The following is a 20,267-nucleotide window of genomic DNA, read 5'->3' as shown; positions in this document are numbered from 1 at the left end:
GGCCAGTAACACATGGGAAAACATATGTTGACTTAATGCCCAATGGAAGAAGAAGAGAAAATTGTGCACAAGCTCTAACTGTTTTGGCCAAATTAACAGTGGTCTTATTAGCAATGGTCTTAGTAAGCATATGAGGAGAGGATGTGGGCAAAGGAAAGCAGATTGATGAGGGAGGGTGGCAGCATTGGAGTCGTGCTGTTTCTTCTCCTTGGACTCCTTCTAATGTTATTTGTAATAAGACCCTGAGTCAGGTGGGGAGGCGCCAGGACGGCAGGTCTAGCTATTGAGAAGGCGGACAATGAACAGGTGGCCGCCGGCTTTCATCTCCAGAGGGACGCTGACTGCACCGAACGTGAGCACAGGCCGCCTGCAAGTTCCTAAAATAGCTGCAGAGGCCCCGGGAGGGTGGGAAATTCGGGCTCTGGCAGGATGTGGAGTGGGAGCTGCCGGGCGGCCGCCAGGAATTCATTAGCGGCATCTCTGCCTCCTCCAGACAGAGCCGGGTGGAGAGGAGTGCGTCTCGGAGGCGGAAAAGGTGGCCATGGATCTCAAGGACCCCAACCGCCCCCGGTTCACACTGCAGGAGCTGCGGGACGTGCTCCACGAGAGGAACGAACTCAAGTCCAAAGTGTTTCTGTTGCAGGAGGAGCTGGCGTACTACAAGAGGTGAGCGGCCCCGGGGCACGCCCCAGTGGGCTGCTTTTCTGGGGCTGCAGGAGGTCTTGGAAAGACAGGGATTGCCCCCGTCTCCATTCTGGGGTCCCTGTCTGTTCTGAAGGACTTACACCCACGCTCACAAGCCCTTTCCGAAACTCTGGGGCCCAGGTTTATTTTATAATTCAGAACTTCCCAGCTTTTAGAAAGGAGTAGTCCACAGACTGTGTATATGTAACGTACACCACCAGCATCTGGGGCAGCTCCCCAAAATCACACACGTTAATAATGTTTTCGCAGAGGAAGATGCGAATGTGCATACTAAATGGGACAAGCAGCCATGATAATTGGGCTCATGTCACATTCTGCCACCAAATGAAGGACCAAAAAATGCATTTTCATTTTTAGAGCTTTTTGGATTTTAGAATTGTGGATCAGAGATGGTAGAGCAGTACGGCCTAAGTATTTGTTCATTCAGCCCACGACCAGTGAACTTGCATTTATCAGAGGTGCACTGTCTGGTATGGTGACATAGCCACTAGCTGTGTGGCTGCTCACATTTCAGTGAGCTAAAATAAAAGTTAAAATCCAGTTCCTTGGGTGTGCCCGCCACATGCTTGCTCAGCTTCATACACACTGTCCCTTTATGGGTTTCTTAAAACAGTCCCTACTTTAAAAAAAAACAAAAATAAATACCAGTCCCCACTTGTTTCTACCTCAGGACCTTTGCATATACTGGTCCTGCTGTTTGGAATATGTTCCCCTTGGCTCTTCCCATGGTTGAGTCCCTGGTCATCAGGGTTCAGGTCAGAGGTCACCTCCTGAGAGAGCTCTCCCTCCCCATTACTACTCATGCAAAGGAGTGCCCAGTTCTAGCCACCGTCACTTTCCTTGGCTTTACTTTTTTCATGCCCCTTCATCACCTTACTTTGATCCTATGGACATATTTTATTGTCTCTTTCCATAAGGGACTATGACAACAGGAGACCAGAAAACATTTGTCTTGTTCATGGCTAGGTTTCCTAGTCTTAGAATGGGGCTTAGCATGGAGTAGATGTGCAACAAATACTTCTTGAATGGAAAGCCAGAAGGGAGGACAGATGTACCAGAAGTGGTCCCTGATCCAGTAGAGAAAATAAGAGAGGCACAGAAAATACAGTGCCACATATTTTTATTGAAAATCCCCTATATGCCTGGCACATAAGAAAATTTTACTGATACTATGTGCACTGGCTGTTCAAAGGGAAAGATCACTCCTCAGGGGTGGGGTAGAAATCAGGAAGGCTTCGTGTAGGGGGTGGCCTTTGAACTGGGCTTTCTCTAAAGGATAGGATACTGTTCAGGTATGGGAAATGTTCAGGAGTGGGTGTCATATTCCAGATGGAAGAAACCACAAGGTATGGAGAGAGCATTTAGGAGAGAGGAATTAGTTCTGTGTGGCTAGATACCTCAAAGGAAACTGAAAGTTGCCTTTTTGAGATGTGAGTTCCTTTCCTGAAATTCTTCACATTTGACCAACTGGGCCAAAGAGACCACAGGCACCCACGTTCACTGCCTCCAGGGCTGACCCCTTCTCTTAGCTGGCCGCGCCCATTGCTAAGAGGCCAGTGCCCCACGCAAAGAGACTGTTGGGGTACAGGCCACTTTTGCCATCTTCCTGGGTTCCCCCTATTCCCAGCATAACTCCACCCAGACCATCAGACGATACCCTTCTGGAATATTCCAGCTCTCGCAGAATTTTTGACTCTCTCATCTCACGCCTCTCAACTCCTTCCAGTGAAGAAATAGAAGAGGAAAATCGAATACCCCAACCTCCAGCAGTGATCCACCCGAGAATATCCCCCCAGCCAGAGTCCGGGATCAAGCGACTGTAAGTGATACGCTTTGAGAGTGCGGGGCTGCTCGCGCACAGCTGACCCGGTGGTTCACGCGGGCTCTTTCACATCCGGGCACCTGCTCCGGGGCCAGGCTTGTCACTAACCCCCTCCTGCTGAGACAGGCTTAACCATGGAGCACGTGGGGCCTTAGCCCTTGACTTTGAGTTCATCTCTGCGCCTGAACGCTATGTTCCAGCTGGGGGTCCGCAGGCAGTGAGGGTGGAAAGGGGGTGGGGCCTGGGGCTGAAGCTCAGGGCTTGAGCTATCAGGTGGGGCGTGTCGCTGGGCAGCAAATAAGGCTGGTGGGGGCGATTCCACACACCCAAAGGGCCTGCAGCCCCAGCCGGCAAAGGTCTGGAATGGCCCCTGGTCCACCCCATCTGTGCATTTCTGTGATGACCCCCGACCCTTCCGTAAGGAAGTATTTATTCCTACATAATGCATGCAGAGTCAGGCCCTGGTTGCTGTGGGGAACACACAAGAAAGAAAAAACTCAGAATTGCCTTCAACCAGACTTGAAGCTACTTGAGTGGTTCTCAAAGACCCCCATGAGATTCGGAGTTTGTGGACCCTCTCCCTGGAGAGGAAGAGCCTCATGTACAGCTATGCATACAGTTTCTGGTGTGCTGACCCCTGCAGGCCTTCAGATAAAGGGTGAAAACCTCTGGTGGGGGCGGCTAGTGTCTACTCAGAGCCTGCTGTGGGCCAGGTACCATATCCTCGAGTCCCCATGATACTCTTGGGAGGTAGAGGCCCTGTCATCCCCATTTTATAGTTAAGGAAACTGAGGCAGCTCCCTAAGGACATTCAGCTATTAAGAGGCAGAGCCTGGGGTCAAACCTAGGCAGCCCGGCCCCACAGCCCACATTTCAGACTCTGCCGGGTGCGCACACTCACACTGTTGTCTTATAGCCTTGTTATCTCCCTCAGGAGGGTCTTCCTGGCTCTTGGCTTTCCAGCTGTACCCACGGCTTATTACAGAAGAGGCCTCTCTTTCTCCCAAACTCTGGCAGGAGCTTTGTGGAAGCGCGTGGCGTGGGTTGGAAGGCCACCAGGAGCCTGTGGGGAGAGCAACTGGGATGTTACTTGGGTGCCTCGACCTTTGCAAACCGATTACATCGGGAAGTTCTTGGCTAGGTCTGACCCTGTGAAGTGATGGGAAGGGCAATGGAGAATGTGTACAGCCTTGTGACTGTCTGAGCCTCTCCTCTTGGGAAGGGGTAGCTGCCCTCTAGAGTACGCCCAGGAATGCGTGGCTCCTTCCCCAGCCTCTCTTGCCAGCTACGTTGCTTGTTTGCTTGGTCTTCGATCCCTGTATGGAGTTCCCAATTTTGGTTAGGGGTCGGCACTGACTAGGAGTGAAGCTTGGAACCAGAAGGGCTTCCTCTGAATCCCAACACCGTTTGGCCACATACTGTTAATAATCTAAAATTGGCAGTTGAAATTCAACTCAGAGTAACTCAAGAAAAACTGTAGGCTAAGGAACCCAAAATTCCCAGGTCAGAGTGGCTTTCAGGCTCAGCTGGATCCAGGTCTTGTCATCAGATCTCTTCCTTGTTCCCTCCATGTCTGGCTCGGTTTTCCTGTAGGTGGGCTATGTTCGTGGATGCTGTCCCTAAGGGTGGCAGCATAGCAGACATCACCTCAGGCTTCTACTTTCTTTGGTCTTTTTAGTGTCTTCACGTGTGCTGCACACACCACTGCCAGGACTGGACTTCTAAGACATATGCGTTTCTAAGCCTGCCTTCCAAAGCCGGGCTGTCCTGATTTTGTGGTTTTCTGCTCCAGCCCCCTTTCCCTGCAGAAAGGCAATTAAGAGTTGGCTTTTGCAAATCCCAAACGGGGAAAAAGCCAGAGGAAAGTGATCAGAATTAGTCAGCAATCTTCTTCCCACTGGTTCTTTTACCCACACCTGAAGAGGCTGTGGTGTCAAATCCTCCTTTCTGGATTGTCCCACAAAGGATGCTCAGCCCTTCTCTCCTTTAGTGTGGCCTCTGTCTGCTCAGCAAGACCTAGGGCTCTGAGCCTGGCAGGAGAAGCAGCTGGCATTGGAGAGTCAGGGAAAGAGAAACAGACAAAGAGGGAGAGAGAGCAGGATCCCCCCGTCCAGAGGGTGCAGGTGGCCAGTCCCGTGGCCACCCCAGCTTCTAGAGGATGACTGGAAGATCAGGCTGGCACAAAAGGCTTTTGACCAGCCCAGGCAGGACAGTGGTTGCCTTTGTCCACCTCCTCTGCTGACTGGGAGCAACATCAGTGCAGCCCAGGAGCCCAGAGCCAGGGGCAGGGACTAATCTTCCCTGGGGGCTGGGGGTAGGGCATGGCGGTTCTCCAGATTGTTCCATGCCTTCCTCCCCTTCTATCCCTCACACCTCTGGCACCCCTTGGGGTCTACTTGTCCCTTCAGCCTTGCTTTTGTGGAATGTTAATCACATGGCCTCTCTAGTAGAGGTCATGGCTGCTTTCCTGCCCTTGACCGGTGACCGCCGTCCACCAACAAGTGAACATAACTACCATGGAGGTTTGAAGGGGCTTCATCAGCTCACACCACCCGAACTAAGGTATCTTCCACCCCGTCAGAAGCTCAGAGCTAGGACAATTAACTCCATTTCTCAGATGCATCATGGGCCCGGAGAAGCCCACTGCAGTTCCTTTAGATCAGACCATTGAGAAGGGTCAAAGTTCGGGATTTGAACCCATGCCTTCCGCCTCCCACCCCGCCCCCATTTCCTCACCCCACGCCAAGTCACCAGCTGTGGGCGGACTGCCCAGTTCCCTTATCTCGCAAGTGCACCATGAGCCAAGGACGTCAGCCTCTACGTTTCTGGGCTGAGCTGGTGAAGGGAAACAGACACTCCTGCCGCCAGTCACAACTGAACCCAGAAGACGGTCCAAGAATAGCTTGTGACCCAGCAGCTGCTGGCCGGAGAGTCCAGGTTGGCACCGCCTGGGAAGGTCACGAGGGAGCGCGGAATGACTCCAGTGTTGTCCCCAGTGGCCACCAGGCACCAGCGCCCCCTTTGTGTGGCCTGCGTCTCTCGGCCACAGTCCTGCGGACACACACATGCGCGCGCGTGCGCATGCGCATGCGCAACAGCTTTCTGCAGAGCCGGGAGGCAGGCAGCGGGGACAGAGGGACAGCCACAGAGACAGCAGAACAGCTGGTCACACATGCCAGCAAGGGTGGCCGTCAGAGTAGGCGGCCCCGAAGCCTCAGACAGTCGTGGCAGCACTGCATTGTGTCCCTGTCCTCCTACCCACCGCCCTCCTCGCTTCAGCCCAGAAATAGCTCCCTCACAGCCGCGCCTTGCACCGCCTGAAATGCCACTGCCGCAACTTCATTTGGATTGAGTTTTCTAGAAATCGTCAGTGGGGAGGGAGTAGGTAAAACCAGCTACACCATATCCAGGACATAAATGATCACCCGAAACAAGTCAGCCTTTTTTTCGCAGAAGGGGCTGCCCCTCTAGAGGACGGGGTAGCTGCAGGGAGGCACCTGGCATAGGGAAGGAAGGGGGCCGTGCGTCCAGCAACACATAACAGTCACTCAGCCAGAACCCTTCAGGTGTCCCAAGGCCCTGGGCACCGGCCTGAGCCCTGATGAGACCCCAGATGAAGGCAGACAAACCTGTCACCCTGGGTCTGGGGCCATCCTGCATGACTGTGTCTTCCGGGGCTGCTGCTAGGCTAAAAGGGGTCCTGGCAGAGGTTGGTGCAGAACCGTGTGGCTTGGAGCCCCTGACAGCCTGGCCTTGGGGGATTGGGCCCACTCGTTTGACAAAAGGTATCCCCTCTTCCGTCACCATGAGAAGATACCCGTGTGGGTTCTGCCAAGATGCCAACTCCCAGCTACTCTGTGAAGTGTGTCAGCTGTAAATCCAAACACAGAAATCCCCAGCCTCATCTGAGACAGTCATGCCTCTCTCTTCCCAGCCAGCATCTAAAAAAAAAAAAAAATCAGAGTTGTTCAAAATCAGCTCTGGTGGCTTGACTGGAGCAGCTCCTTCATAGTCACCGTCAGCTCTGACTTCCGCAGGGGCGTGGCTTCTGAGGCTCTCTGCCTCCGTTCTCCTGCCCAGCCCAACCGGGCCACCTCATCTTCTCTCCTGCACACCCCCTGGCTGCCTTCTTTGGGGACCCGCAGCCTGCAGCATGTGGCTGTCGGGGGAGACGCGCTGGAATGGAAGACACCCACGGGTGTCACCGCTAACCCACAGTGGGTTTGACCCCTTCTTCCAGACCCCAGGCCTGCCTCTCAGCCCCAAGGGCCACCGTGTCTTCCCTCGGGGGCGCTGCAGTCAGGGCTTCAAGCCAAAACACTTTGTCTCATGCCTCGCGAGGTGAGGAGCCCCAGACGCAGGTGTCGCCAGGGGCAGTTCCTTGTGAGGCCTGTGAGGGAGAAGGGCTCACGCCTCTCCCAGCTTCGAGGCCTTGCTGGCCCTCTTTGGCCTTTGCCGGCACGCAAGAATCATCGCCTGGACCCTGGCCTTCACCTTCACCTTGTGGTCCTCCTGGGGGCGCGTTTCTGTCCAGATCTCCCCCTTTTAAAAAGCTCCACTCTTCTCCAGTATAACTGTCTTAATGGGCCACCTCTACAAGGATCCTATCTCCAAAGAGTCGCTTTCTGAGCTACTGGGGGTTAGGACCTGCACCGTGAGTTTTGGGGAGGGGGACACAGTTCCACCCGTGACATCTCCCGTAAGCAAACCCTTTGGCCAGTCTGCGTGTGCAGTGTGTTTACTTTTCATGCCTCCCTGTTTTTATCTTCTCTGTGTCTATCTGTACTTCTCTAACCAGGATCTTTACAGCCGTATTGCCCATGGTAGCAGCTGGACTGATCTTAGATGACCCCACCCTGCAGCCCATCCGAAGACTTGTTTCCCTTGTAGGCACTGGGTTTTTGTGGGTTGGTTTGGAGCTGTGTCTTTGCAATGTGTGCTGCGGCTCTGCTGAGGCTGGCCCGCCTTCCTTGGCCACTTTAGCTGCATGGCCGTCACCTGCGTGTTCCCATCTGAAGTGGGTGTCGAGTGTGATTTCAGACGTGCCCTCATGAGGCTCTTGACCTGCACGAGCAAAGCCGTGGCGTTCTCGGCCCTGTCACCGATAATTCTCTTTGTCTTTTTTTTTTTTTTTCTTTCTGTTTCCATTCTAAAAACCACCTTGTCCATGATGCAGTAAAGAAGGTCCTTTAAGTGACGGGTCAGTAGTCAACACCCACTGTGACCCCCGCACCGCCCCCCGGAGTGACACTAACGCTGTTTCTGACCTTCACGCCCTAGCTTTCTAAACCGCTTTTGTTTGCCAAGCCACTTCAGAAAGCCATGTGGCCGTCCTTAAAAGAGGAAGAGCAGAGGAGGGGACCCATGCTTTGTTTCTCTCTGTGTCCCCCTTGGACAGGGAGTGGCATGTGGCTTTCTCGCTTGACACAGGTAGAGGAGAAAAGTAACAGTGATGTGTTGCTGCTGTGTTTTGGGCTCACTGACTGCCCCAGTGACACCATGGGAGGAGCTCACAAGTAACCCAGGAGAGGACCGTTGTGCCTTGGCTCTTCAGTGTACATGTCTGCTATAGAGAAAAGACACTTGAGCCGGGAGGGGTAATTTCTCTAGATATCCTCGGCTGGCCCCAGCTTTCGAAGAAAGACCACTTTATTCCTGGTAGGAGGTGATCATAGGGTCCATTAACCCCAGAAGAGTAAAATTTTCACCCAAAACTGAACTGGATGGGCCATAACACTTAAAAGAAAAAAAAAAAAAAAGGCTAATAGGTGAGCAGAGAGAACTAAAAAGAGTTGATGGGAAGTTTTAGTTTCTCAGCCATGCATCCCTATTCGTTCTTGCCCCCGGGAAACACAACATAGCTATTATCTCTCCTACTAAGGTCAGACACCAAAATGCGAAAGTAGCCCAAATTCAAGGCGGGCTGCCTCAGGTTTGGTCCTGGTCTTCGTGGAGGTGGAGCCAAAGACGGCCTTGTTTGAAATGGGCCAGTGTTGGGGCACCTGGGTGGCTCTGTCAGCTGAATGTCCCGACTCTGGATCTCAGCTCAGGTCGTGATCTCAGGGTTGTGGGACTGAGCGCCCCCCACATTGGGTTCCATGCTGGGCATGGGGTCTGCTTAAGATATTATCTCTCTCTCTCTCTCTCTCTCAAAAAATAAGTGGGCCAGTTTAGGGATCCTGGTGGCTCAGTCCATACAGCGTGTGACTTTTTTTTTTTTTTTTTTTTAAGAGGGAGTGCGAGCAAGGCGGTGGGGAGGGGGCGGGCAGAGGGAGAGAGAATCTCAGATCGTGAGATCATGACCTAAACCGGATCAAGAATCAGACATTTAACTGACTGATCCCCACAGGCGCCCTGAGCATGTGACTCTGAATCTCAGGGTTGTGAGTTCAATCCCCACATTGGGTGTGGAGCCTAAAGGAAAATTTAGAAAGAAATTTTAATGGGCCAGTGTATAAGCTTTGTGCCTGCGATTTCTTCCTTCATCTTTGAGGCATCAGATGGTTCACTTTGATCAACGATCAGTTGTCATAGCTGGTTTTGTTTCAGGTTTTTGTTTTGTTTTGTTTTTTGGTGTTTTTAGAGAGCGTGGGAGCGGGCGGGCAGAAGGAGAGGGAGAGACAGAATCTGAAGCAGGCTCTATGCCCAGCAGAGCCCAACACAAGGCTTGATCTCACGATTCTGAGATCATGACCTGAGCCACTCGGGTGCCCCAGGAATCCGAGCTGTTGTCTGCATCAGCTCTCGTTGTCTACATCAGCTGCTGCCATGTAGCGAGTTATGGTGCTAACTTCTAAAGGCTTTCGCCCTTAAGTCAGTTTTTGACACTGTCAATTGGTGTTTTCCTCAGTTTCATTCACGTACAATAGTCACAGTGTTGATCCAATGACAGAACCGTGTGTACTCTCACTTATTTCTCAATTGTCTCATTTTTCTAAAATATCTACTTCCGACTCCTCTCTAGCGGTAATATCCACGAAATCCGGGCTTCGGAGTGCTGCATATGTACTTTCCTGAGTCATGTTCCGTTAACAACTTAAAAACATTCGTCTCTTTATGTCAGGATCCTCTTAAACTCTGTGGCTTTCAGTTACTACCTTCTCCGCATCATTAGGGTAAAGAAACTTCAGATGTCTGTTTCTGGTCGTTGTTTATTTCCATCGGTAATGGGAAGAGACCGTCAGCAGTGTTTAAGTAAGAGAGGAGCCACATCACACATCACCTACGTGCATGCTGCATTCACACTGTGTCACCTCCCAGGTTCGGGGACAGTGACAGGCAGAATCACCCTGCTGCTTTCTCGAATAACTTTGATCCGCGCCCCCACTTTCTCTTTCCCACCTTGAATTGATTTGCTTCCTTCCACATTTGCTGCTCTATGTCCTGGCATGGCAAAAACTCTCTACAGTGCACAGCCAAGGCCCGGCTCTCATTTCTTTCTTTCTCTTCCAAAAAGGTTTAGCTTCTTCTCTCGCGACAAGAAGCGTCTGGCCAACACGCAGAGGAACGTGCACATCCAGGAGTCCTTTGGCCAGTGGGCCAACTCCCACCGCGATGACGGTTACACGGAGCAAGGACAGGAAGCCCTGCAGCACCTGTGACCGCGGCGCCCACCTCCCCTGCCCCCACGCCCTCGGACCGGAACTGTCCCCCGCCAGCGCCCGCAGTGGAACCCGACAGCCCCAGGTGTCTCGACCTTGCACACCTCTGGGTTCAGAAGCACCCTCAGAACTGATCCCTCAAACAGACTGTCTGCTTTGAGGAAGCACACTGAAAAACTGACGCCAAACTCGAAAGACATGTTTATTTATACCCAGGGCTCTCACCGTTTATAATAGATGACTGATCCCTTAGGATATATATTTAATAATACCATGAGCAGAGGCCAGACTTTTGCATTAACTTCAGTAACACAAGCTTCTTTAAGCCAAATACATCACATGCACTGTAACTGCTGTTTTACTTGCTTTGTATGAAATTCCGTGTGTAGAGGTTTTATTAACACATCTGTCGTGCTCGATCAAGTGGGAGGCAGGGAAGTGGTAGATTCTCATTAGATCACTCAGGAAGTTGTCATGAGGGTAGCATAATAGGGAGGATGCGTCTATCAGATAAGCAGGGCCTCTGAAGTCACCAGGCGAGCTGGCCCCACTTAGATGGGAAGCAACAGAAAATAGGGACGACAGCCCCGCCCAGAAGCTGGAGATGACTTGCAAGAGAGAGCCAGGGGTTCTCTTTTCTCACCTTGTTACTGACACAGCCTAGAGCATGGAGCAAGTGCCTTGGAATCAGCTGAGTTATGCAGTACTAACCAAAGTTGCTAAGGATGAGACGTTGCAACCTTTCTCATTTGTATTTTTTCCCCCTTGGCTTCTTTCCTCCTTTTAGCCTCCCGTGTATCAAACACTTGGTCTCCTATAAAGAAGACAAGTGTGCCGGAGCGGATTTGGAATGGGGTGGAGGAGCCTAGGGGATACAGGACTTGGGGGAAGGGGGGAGGCTCGCCAGTGCGAGGGTGGTGGGTGAAGCGATTGCTTGGGGACCACATGTCAGGCTGACTCATGGGGCTGGGGTGGCAGACAGAGAGCTAGAAGCCTGCAGCTGGTGAGCTGGGGTTTTGCCCAAATAGCATGGTCTTACTCCCACTCACAGAGGACCCAGGGCACAGGCTGGGTGCTGACAGACTGAGAGAGGTAACATTCGCTAACAGAACACAAGTACATCGGATGGGTCCGCAATCTACACATTGCTAAGAAACCATCAGGTTGGTTTACAGAGTCGATGGGAACTTTCCAGATTGCTGAAAATAACGATCAGACAAGATAATGTGGCTTTTGCACGGTGGTTCTCAAACCTGATTGGCCACGAGATTTATCAGTTGATTCTGAGTATAAAAGCAGGCGATGAAGAACCCCCTCCCCCCGGCCACCTTTAGTTGCCCTTTCCCCAGGAGTAGCCAGTGTTGCCAGTTTCTTGAGTGTCTTTCTTGAAAGAGCTTATAAATATACATGTGGTTATGTAACAAAATATATTTTTTACTTTTTTTTTTTTTAAACATAAATGGCAGCAAACTATATATATGTGCTATTCCGTACCTTTCTTTTCTTAGAATATCCTGGAGATGACTCCACATCGGTACTAAGACGTGGGTCTCAGTGTCCCCCAGCGACATTTGACAATGTCTGGAGTTGATTTTGGTGTTTTGGTTGTCAGGACTGCTACTGTCATTCAGGGTGTAGGCTACAGGGATTCTGCTCAACGCCCTACGATGCGCAGGACAGCACCCCACAACAAAGAATCTTCTAGCATCAGATGTAATTGTGCAAGGTGGAAGGACTACCATGTGGATGCATAATTTGTTCATGTTTGCCCAGGCCCCAGCGATGGACAGGGAGCTTCCTTCTGATCTTTTACTGCCTAAAACAGCACTGCACACTTTCGTACATGTACGTCAGTCTGCAGAATAAACTAGAAGAATTACTTGCCAGGTGATAGGGTGTATGCCTTTGTCATGGGGCTACTGCTAAGGTCCTTGCTGTGGGGCCTCTACCAATTTTTTTGTTTTGTTTAGTTATCAGGACCCATACAAGATGAAGCCTGCATGTCGAGGATGGGGTCTGAGTGTGTGTATTTGTTTAATCCATCCATGTTCTTATACCCAGGGTTGATAACTGTGGCTTGGACGGCATAAACTCTGTGAATGGATTTCTTTCTTCTGATGCTGTCTCACCACACGTGCTTTCTTGATGTGGACTGCTCTTTTAGCTGAAGGACCTGCCAACTCTAGCCCATAAAATACTTCAGGTGCCGTAATAAGGAGCGCTTTGTGAAACCTGAGTGAAATCAGAGGGGTGTTCCTGCACAGCTGTTTTTTGAGATGTGGGAGATGGTAAAATTCTGCACTGGAAATTTACAAAGGAAAGAGTCTATTTTTCGAAAACCGTTCAAACGTCTAACAGTTTTGTTTTTTTTTTAGACTTTATTTATCTGACACAGAGAGAGATCACAAGTAGGCAGAGAGGCAGGCAGAGAGAGAGGGGAAAGCAGGCTCCCCGCTGAGCAGAGAGCCCGATGCGGGGCTCGATCCCAGGACCCTGAGAGCATGACCTGAGCTGAAGGCAGAGGCTCAACCCACTGAGCCACCCAGGTGCCCCCCAACAACACTTTTAAGATAGAGCAGGTTCCCTTCGTAACAACGAGATTCGTACTCGGAATGCAAAAACCTAGTCGTGAATGTGTTGTCTTGATACAAAGTCCTCTACTTTGCATGAAGCATCTTGAATTTTAAGAACCTGAGCTTTCAAAGATACAGCCATTGGTAAAACAAAAATGCTAAGTGTCACTTTTGTGAAAGTCCTGTGAAGAGCATGGTAGTTTTCAAAGCCCTCAGAAACTGAGGTCAATATATCCAGCCCCCAAACAGACGGGAGGTTGGATGTCCAAAAGGGAGAAGACAAATCAATCAGAACTGGATAGCAGCCTTTCATTGATTTCTCTTCACTTGTTTCATGCTCACTTTTTTTTTTTTTTTAAAGATTTTATCTATCCATTTGAGACAGAGAGATAGAGAGAGAGAGAGAGCATGAGCAGGGGGAGAGGCAGAAGCAGGGTCCCTGCTGAGCCACGAGCCCTATGCCAGCTCGATCCCAAGACCCGGGATCCTGACCCGAGCCAAAGGCAGATGCTTAACCATCACTGTCTCTTTGGAGCTTCACAAACCAGAGCCCTAGAGGCTTGCAACTTGGGTTTTTCATTTTAAACGCCAGCCTCCCTGCCCAAAACAGGGAAGAGAAAAAGGCAGTCAGCATTTACCTTCAGAATGGAATTACATTTGTTGAAGAGTAGCTGACTGCTGACCTAGGCCACTGCTCACACACTGGCTTTGCTACACAGTTCTGGACATTCTCCCTGAATTCACTTTTCTGTCCCTTCTTTACTTCAGCTCGGCAAACCTTTACACTATAGACATAAAGATGGAAAAGATAGAACGTACTCTGACCAGATTTGGGTTCCCAGGAATCTGAAAGCAATGCAAATGATTTTTGGTCATCTTTTTGCCAAGCCCCCCCAAACGGTCAATTTCAACAGAACGGAGAAAAGGTCACAAAAACAAATTCTCTACTGCCAAATTAAGAGAGAATTCTCCACTGCCACATGCCCTTCTGTATAGTGCTGGTGAGGACAAAACTGTTTCTCAGGTTTATTGAATCATGGGTCCCTGGAACAACAAGATGAAATTTCATCCTATCAGCATGTCCAGCTTAAACCGCAGCCCCAGATTGGAAAGAAAACTTAACTCCAGACTCCATCACCATCAGCGAGTTTTATTCAAGCACTGGACATACACACTGTTTAACAGCAACACAGATCTCTCTGTGCTTCTGTCTATGCTGTGTCTTCGTCTGGGTTCTGGTGGTGGCGGTGGGCCTCTATTTACTTCGGTCCCTCTTCTCCCTCCCCTTGGCTCTGTCATCCCTGAAGTCCCTCTCTCTGTCCCAGTCACTTTCTGGCCACACCCTGGCTGCCTCTCTGTCCTGCCATCTCCTCTCCCGGCCACGGTCGTGGTCTCGGTCCCTTGTCCGAGAGTCCCAGTGTTTTTCTCGAGACCGAGATCGCTCCCGCTTTTCCCTTTTTCCCTCTCTGTATTGGTCATTTTTAACAATCGGCAAATTAATGGGCTTTCGGAAAGGCCGATCGCGCCCCCCAAACCTTAGCTGCCCGGATTCCTTTTTCCCCCCTAGACCCCCTCCAAGTCGCCGAGGGATCCAGCCTTTGAGGGTCCTTTCCAGCTCGTAGTCGACAAATATCTCATGCTGGTCAATAACCAGGCCGTCCGCATCCCGGTAGGCTTTGATCAGAGAACGCTCCTCCTTGTATTCAATGAAGGCATAGCCCTTGGAAAAGCCCGTGACCAAGTCCCTCACCAGCCTAAGCCGCCGGATGTCCCCATAGCGGGAAAATACTTCCTTCAACTTCTCCTCCTTGGTCTGCAAGTTTAGTCTTGCCACAAACAGGGTGAGGAGGGGGTCTCCTGTGACGCCTTTGTTGGGGGTGTATCGAGCCAACATTGCCCTCCAGACGGCGCGATCGTGTGGGTCTTCATCAGTGCCGTCGATGCTGCCTGCTTTAAGCGGGTCATACTCCTTGGCAATGGGCATCCAATCGTTCATGTTCTAGGAGGGATCACAGCAAGCTTTTATGGAGCACCTACTATGACCTACTCATTTCATCCTTACAACAAACAACCCCAGGAAGAAGATACTGTTATTCCCTCCTTCAGTAGGGAAGGAAGCAGGACCCAGAGCCAGAGGCCTCCCAGTCACAGAGCAGATGGAACAGTATCAAAGCCAGACAGTGGGGCTCCAAGACGTGGTCACCCGCTGATCTACACTCCATCCCAGGAAGAAGCAAAGGGCAACGTGCTTGAGTTTGAACAATCCATGAGCCATCCAATTTAGTCACATCGGGACACTCACCAACTACATTACAACGTAGCAATGCAGATCAAAATCCAGGCTCACCTTTCTGACTAAAATGGTCATAGGAAAACCAGCCTGGGAACGGCTATGAAAAATGGTGTTTTTATTTTTTTTTAAGATTTTATTTGAGGGACGCCTGGGTGGCGCAGTTGGTTGGACGACTGCCTTCGGCTCAGGGCGTGATCCTGGAGTCCCGGGATCGAGTCCCACATCGGGCTCCCGGCTCCATGGGGAGTCTGCTTCGCTCTCTGACCTTCTCCTCGCTCATGCTCTCTCTCACTGTCTCTCTCTCTCAAATAAATAAATAAAATCTTTAAAAAAAAAAAAAAGATTTTATTTGACAGAGAGAGAGGGATCACAAGTAGGCAGAGAAACAGGCAGAGAGGGAGGGAAAAGCAAGCTCCCCACTGAGCAGAGAGCCCCATGGGGGGCTTAATCCCAGGACCCTGAGATCATGACCTGAGCCGAAGGCAGAGGCTTAACCCACTGAGCCACCCAGGCGCCCCCAAAAGTGGTGTTTTTAAAAGCCCTTTACTGTCAAGTATTTCAAACATGTACCCACGTAGAGAATGGCATAGCCCTCCACAAACTCGTCACCTGACTCTGACCAACACGTGGCCAGTCTCACTTCACCTGTGCCTCACTTGCATCCCCACTCCTAGATGACTCTGTAAGAAATTCTAGATCCTACATGCTCTTCTATGAATGTTTTGGTATGCGTCCTTAAAAGATAAGAAAGGGAAGGACTGTTGGTAAAACTACAAGGGAAAATGGTGCTTTGGATGTGGTTATTTTGCAACAGGTAGCATAGCTGAAATTACAGCAACCCGGCAGCAACTGACTCCGGTTCAAAAGCAACATGGGCTTTCTTCCCAATCCCCTGGCTGATAATCTGTTCATGCCTGAAGGCCTGGGAACTGACTGCAAAGGGAACTTTAGCCCTGCAAGCGTACTGCAACTGTGATTCATTCTGATACAGGAGAATTTTTTTTTTAAGATTTTATTTATTTATTTGACAGATCACAAGTAGGCAGAGAGGTAGATGGGGCAGGTGGGGGAACCAGGCTCCCTGCTGAGCAGGGAGCCCGATGCAGAGCTCGATCCCAGGACTCTGGGATTGTGACCTGAACTGAAGGCAGAGGCTTTAACCCATTGAGCCACCCAGGTGCCCCAGAATTTTTTTTTTTTTTAAGAGGATGGGAAAGTTTAAGTTGAGAGGAGAGGCTGTTGACACGGTAACTGATACACATTCTGGGGAATTTGCTGGAATAATACAGCTTGCCAACATTTCAGATACTGCTACTGCTCACGTGACCGCCTCTATAAAACTTTAGAGCCATAACTGAGATTCGTTACCTTAAAACCAGGACTCCAGGTGCTTGGCCAGCTCAGTGAGCAGAGCATGTGACCCCTGATCTAGGGATCATGAATTCCAGCCCCACGCTGGCTGCAGAGCTGGCTTTTATAAACAAACAAATGAGGGCTCTGTCAAATTTATGAGTAATCTCATTCATAATATCTTTCCATGATATTTATTAAAATATCGATAATTTTTCCCCTCTTGGTTGTATTTTCCTCAGGGATCTTTTTACTTTTCTTTTTCTTCATCTGATGGGTCATGGAGGGAGGGTGCACTATGGGATTATTTTCCCAGTAAAAAGACCAAACACAGAATAAAATCCAAAATCAATGGCACTGCACTCAAGACCTCTGACTGTCACTTATCATTTCACCACAGCCACTGCAAGATCTTCTTTACCCAGGATTGCTCCTCATTCCTTAACTGCGCCCTATCCCCCAGCTCCGGGTCCTCCTCTGTGCAATTTCCTCTCCTGGGAACAGTGTCTTCCTTTCCACATCTCCACTTACGGAAACTCTACTGATCCTTCCAAGCCGCTTCGGCAGGAAGCAAATTCATCTGTCCCACAGCTCAGGGCACCTCTTCTGTAATACCAAGCACATTTTCCCCTGAACACACAGCAAATACTCTTTAGTCGAGTGTATGCTTTGCTTTATCTCCCTTCTAGGACACTTCCTGATGAAGACTACGAACTGAGAGGCAAAACCACCTTATACCGTCCGCCAGCACAGTATAAAAGGAGAGTATATATGCCCGTCATCGTTAACCAGCAACTTGGGAGAAGGCAGCTCTGGTATCCTTATCCGTAAAAGGATAAAAAAAAAAACAGCTGGAGTGGCAAGATGAGAGGATTTCAGTCCCTCTGGGGGCTGCCTCTAACTCATTGTCTCCTTCTCTCTTGTGGCTGGAACTTCTCCATATGAAAAAAAAGAAGAAAGTAAGAGAGAGCACTACATTATTTGACTCTTTCCCTGCTCCAGTCTCTTAACAATTCCATTCTACCGGCCCTACCATTCTAGACCACACCCCCTATCCTCCATCACAGGGTTGCGCGCACACACACACGCACACACACACACACACACACACACACAGGGACCATACTTATTAGAGTTAACTTGTATCAAAGACTTAGGAGGTGCCAGGCACCATGCTAAGCACTTAATGCCCCTCCCCTTACAACACTGTCAGGACATAGGTTCTACTATTAGTACCATTTCGGGTGAGACAGAGACACACAAAAAGCTTTCTTTTGCCCCAAATCACAAGGCCAAGAAGTAGCTTTGCCAGGGAGTTACATTCAAGGGCTTTGACCACTCCAGAGCTGGACTTGAGTTCTTAGTATTTCCTTAGATAGCTGTCATAAAATAGAAAACTGTGAAGGTGGAGATAGCAAAAACAACAACGAAAACCAAGAGGATTCTGTGTTTTTGAGGCTGAGGAAGAATCCCTTCCCCAACCAAGAAGAAAGGTCATAAAAGATCCATCAAATAAAACTGATATTATTCTCCACTGAGCTCCTGTTCAAAGCCTTAATAATTCTTTAATGTGTAAAAGACATTAGGGTTCAAAGCCTACAGTCAAGAAAGAATTCTTGAGACATTTCAGTGCAAAAACATGGTTTTATTAAAGCATGGGGACAGGACCTGAGGGCAGAAAGAGCTGCACCCTCCCAACTTGAAAGTTGGGAGGGGGTTACGGATCGTAGAAGTCTCTAGGAATTTTGGAAACAAGGTTTCCAGGACTTTCAGGGGGCTGGCTATTTTGGGGAAAAGGTCATGTATTACTGTCCAATAAAACCTTAGTCATGAGACCCCTGATGTATATCGGTGGGTCATATGCTTGGGGAATGATTGCCAACACGGATCTTGAGGGGACAGAGATAAAGGGAGTTTCCAAAGGAATTTTCATATGTTAAAGTAGACTCACAGGATCCTGGGGTTTGGGCTAAGATTGCCTTTTGCCCTTAGCAAAGTATCAGCATCAAGGCAGCTGGGTCCCCAGAGGAATGTCACTCTGCCTGTTTCCAGGACTTGTCAGAGGGTTGTAGGTAGGAAGGAAATTTAATAATTTTTCTTCTGCCTTTGTATCCCACATCGTTCTTCAAATTAAAATCTGAAGAGCATTACAAAGGGATAGTCTGAATTTTCTTTCTCCTTCATGGGTATACTTCTATCATTATTAAATGCCAGGGTGCCTGGGTAGCTAAGCCCATTAAGTGTCTGCCTTCGGCTTAGGTCACCCTCTCAGGGACCAGGGAAAGAGCCCCACACGGGGGTCCCTGCTCAGTGAGGAGTCTGCATCTGCTTCTCCCGCTCCGTCTGCCCCTTAGCCCCCTGCTAGTTTTCTCTGTCTCTCTCAAATAAATAAAATCTTTTAAAAACAAAAAACAAAACAACAAAAAAAACCTAAGTGGCATGAAAAAGAAAGAATGGAGGGGAGGGGAGGAGAGGAGAGGAAAGGAAGAAAACTAAAACCAAGCGCCAGGACAGCAGCAAACTTCACGGTTTCTCATCCATCTTCCTGGAAGTATCCCCTCCTCTGCTGCATTATGTTGAGATTTCCAGTTTCTCTGGTCAATGTCACCATTTCATAAACATTCATAAATCTCAAATGAGATGCGAGCGCTGAATGGTGGGGGATGAAGGTAGACGGGGAAATTAATCATTAAAGACAAAAGAGGGGAAAGGGAACAAGAACACGAGATCCTGAGAACACCAGGGTTAAGACCTAGTCCGTCCAAAGTTTAAATCCTCTGAAAAACTACGTGACACTTCACTACGTTATGGTGAAGATTAGGTAAGACAGTGTCTGTGAATGTGCTTTATAGTTAGAACTCATGACGCAGATCAGTTATTACGAAACCGTCCAACAAAGCGTGGAAAAGTGTGCTTCCCCTTTCTAAAGCCCCCGAGTTTAGAATATTCCCGCGCTTTCCATCCAAGCGCGAAACAAAACTGAAGCGGGACCCACGGAGCCCTCCCGCGCATGCGCAGTGGCGCCGCAGCCGCGAATGCGGAAGTCTGGGTGGGAAGGCCTATGCTCCTAGTAGCCCTGCTGTCCGGACTGCTGGCCCTCGAGGCTGCCCCCCGCCACGCCAAAACCCCCAAACTCTCACCCGCTGAGTGGGAAAAGGGGCTCTTCTTCCACCCCAGCTATCGCCCCCGCTTTCCGCAACACAACCCCAGAAGGGCTTCCCCCGACTTTGCCAGGCTTCAACATGGCGGCCCCTCCACGAGTGGACGCAAGGTCCAGGTCGAATTCCCTCGTCCTTTCCGTCGGAGTGGGCCCTACTGCCGCCAGGCCGCTCCCACTTACCTCAGCAAGGCTCCGGCTTCCCTTCGCACTGAAGCCAGCGGACTCCACGGACTCCAAGCGCCGGGAGATTCCTGGCGCTAGCCCGAACGAACCTTTATATTGGAAGAAGCAGATTCGCCACGAGCAGTGTTTTTGTTTTGTTTTGTTTTTACTTTTAAGAAACTTAATCCACGTGCATTGAGCCTCGAGGGTATATCATCGCCGAAGAGAAGAAGCCTTCCGCTTTTTTCTAATTTTTTGCACGACGACAGAAATTGCTTGATTGGACGATTGAGTTGAAAGACTATCGAATGTGCGGTTAGTCGTCTGGGAGGAGCAGACTCGCCCTCCGTAGCGAAGGGATCTGTCCGCTCGGCGCGACTGTCATCTCTCAAGACTCACTTTGGGAATTGGATTATATCCTAGTGTCTTCAGAGAATGCGTGTGCTGGTTCCCACTGAAGAAGAAAAAGGGTTAGGGAAGGGTTGACAACCCTGACTCCATCTTGCATCAGCCACCATTTTGTGGAGTTCTCCGAAGAGCAGCCCCTCTCGGAATCATGATAAACATGCTGAGGTTTGAACCCCTGGAAGGTTCTCTCCGT

The 20,267-nt window shown here is 50.0% G+C and overlaps 2 protein-coding genes across 3 annotated transcripts in view; one reads left to right on the top strand and one right to left on the bottom strand.

Moving 5' to 3' along the window:
- The window catches only part of RILPL1 (Rab interacting lysosomal protein like 1), a 42,340-nt gene extending 31,862 nt beyond the window's left edge, over positions 1–10,478 (top strand). Inside the window, exons 5-7 of one of the 2 annotated variants that reach the window (XM_044243500.1) lie at positions 494–666; positions 2,432–2,524; positions 9,984–10,478. In XM_044243500.1, coding sequence (XP_044099435.1) covers positions 494–666; positions 2,432–2,524; positions 9,984–10,128 — 411 coding nt within the window. In that variant the 3' untranslated portion in view covers positions 10,129–10,478. Of the gene's footprint in view, positions 1–493; positions 667–2,431; positions 2,525–7,325; positions 7,824–9,983 lie in introns of those variants that run through there. The other variant, XM_044243501.1, reaches the window with a different exon arrangement.
- A 3,353-nt stretch (positions 10,479–13,831) lies between these two features.
- Positions 13,832–19,767, bottom strand: SNRNP35 (small nuclear ribonucleoprotein U11/U12 subunit 35). The gene is made up of 2 exons (XM_044243499.1): positions 19,685–19,767; positions 13,832–14,700 (listed from the first exon to the last, which is right to left on the bottom strand). The coding sequence occupies exon 2, from the start codon at positions 14,695–14,697 to the stop codon at positions 13,957–13,959; it is 741 nt and encodes a 246-aa protein (XP_044099434.1). The 5' UTR covers positions 14,698–14,700; positions 19,685–19,767; the 3' UTR covers positions 13,832–13,956.
- Between the last annotated feature and the right edge of the window lie 500 nt (positions 19,768–20,267).

Source organism: Neovison vison, chromosome 3 (genome assembly GCF_020171115.1).
Source record: "Neovison vison isolate M4711 chromosome 3, ASM_NN_V1, whole genome shotgun sequence".
Taxonomy (NCBI): domain Eukaryota; kingdom Metazoa; phylum Chordata; class Mammalia; order Carnivora; family Mustelidae; genus Neogale; species Neogale vison.
Note: the sequence above shows the minus strand (reverse complement) of the source record. Positions and strands in the feature narration are given on the sequence as shown.

What these genes read in the sequence shown, in the direction of transcription:
- SNRNP35 (XM_044243499.1), bottom strand. Translation starts at nt 14,697, where the DNA reads ATGAACGATTGGATGCCCATTGCCAAGGAGTATGACCCGCTTAAAGCA.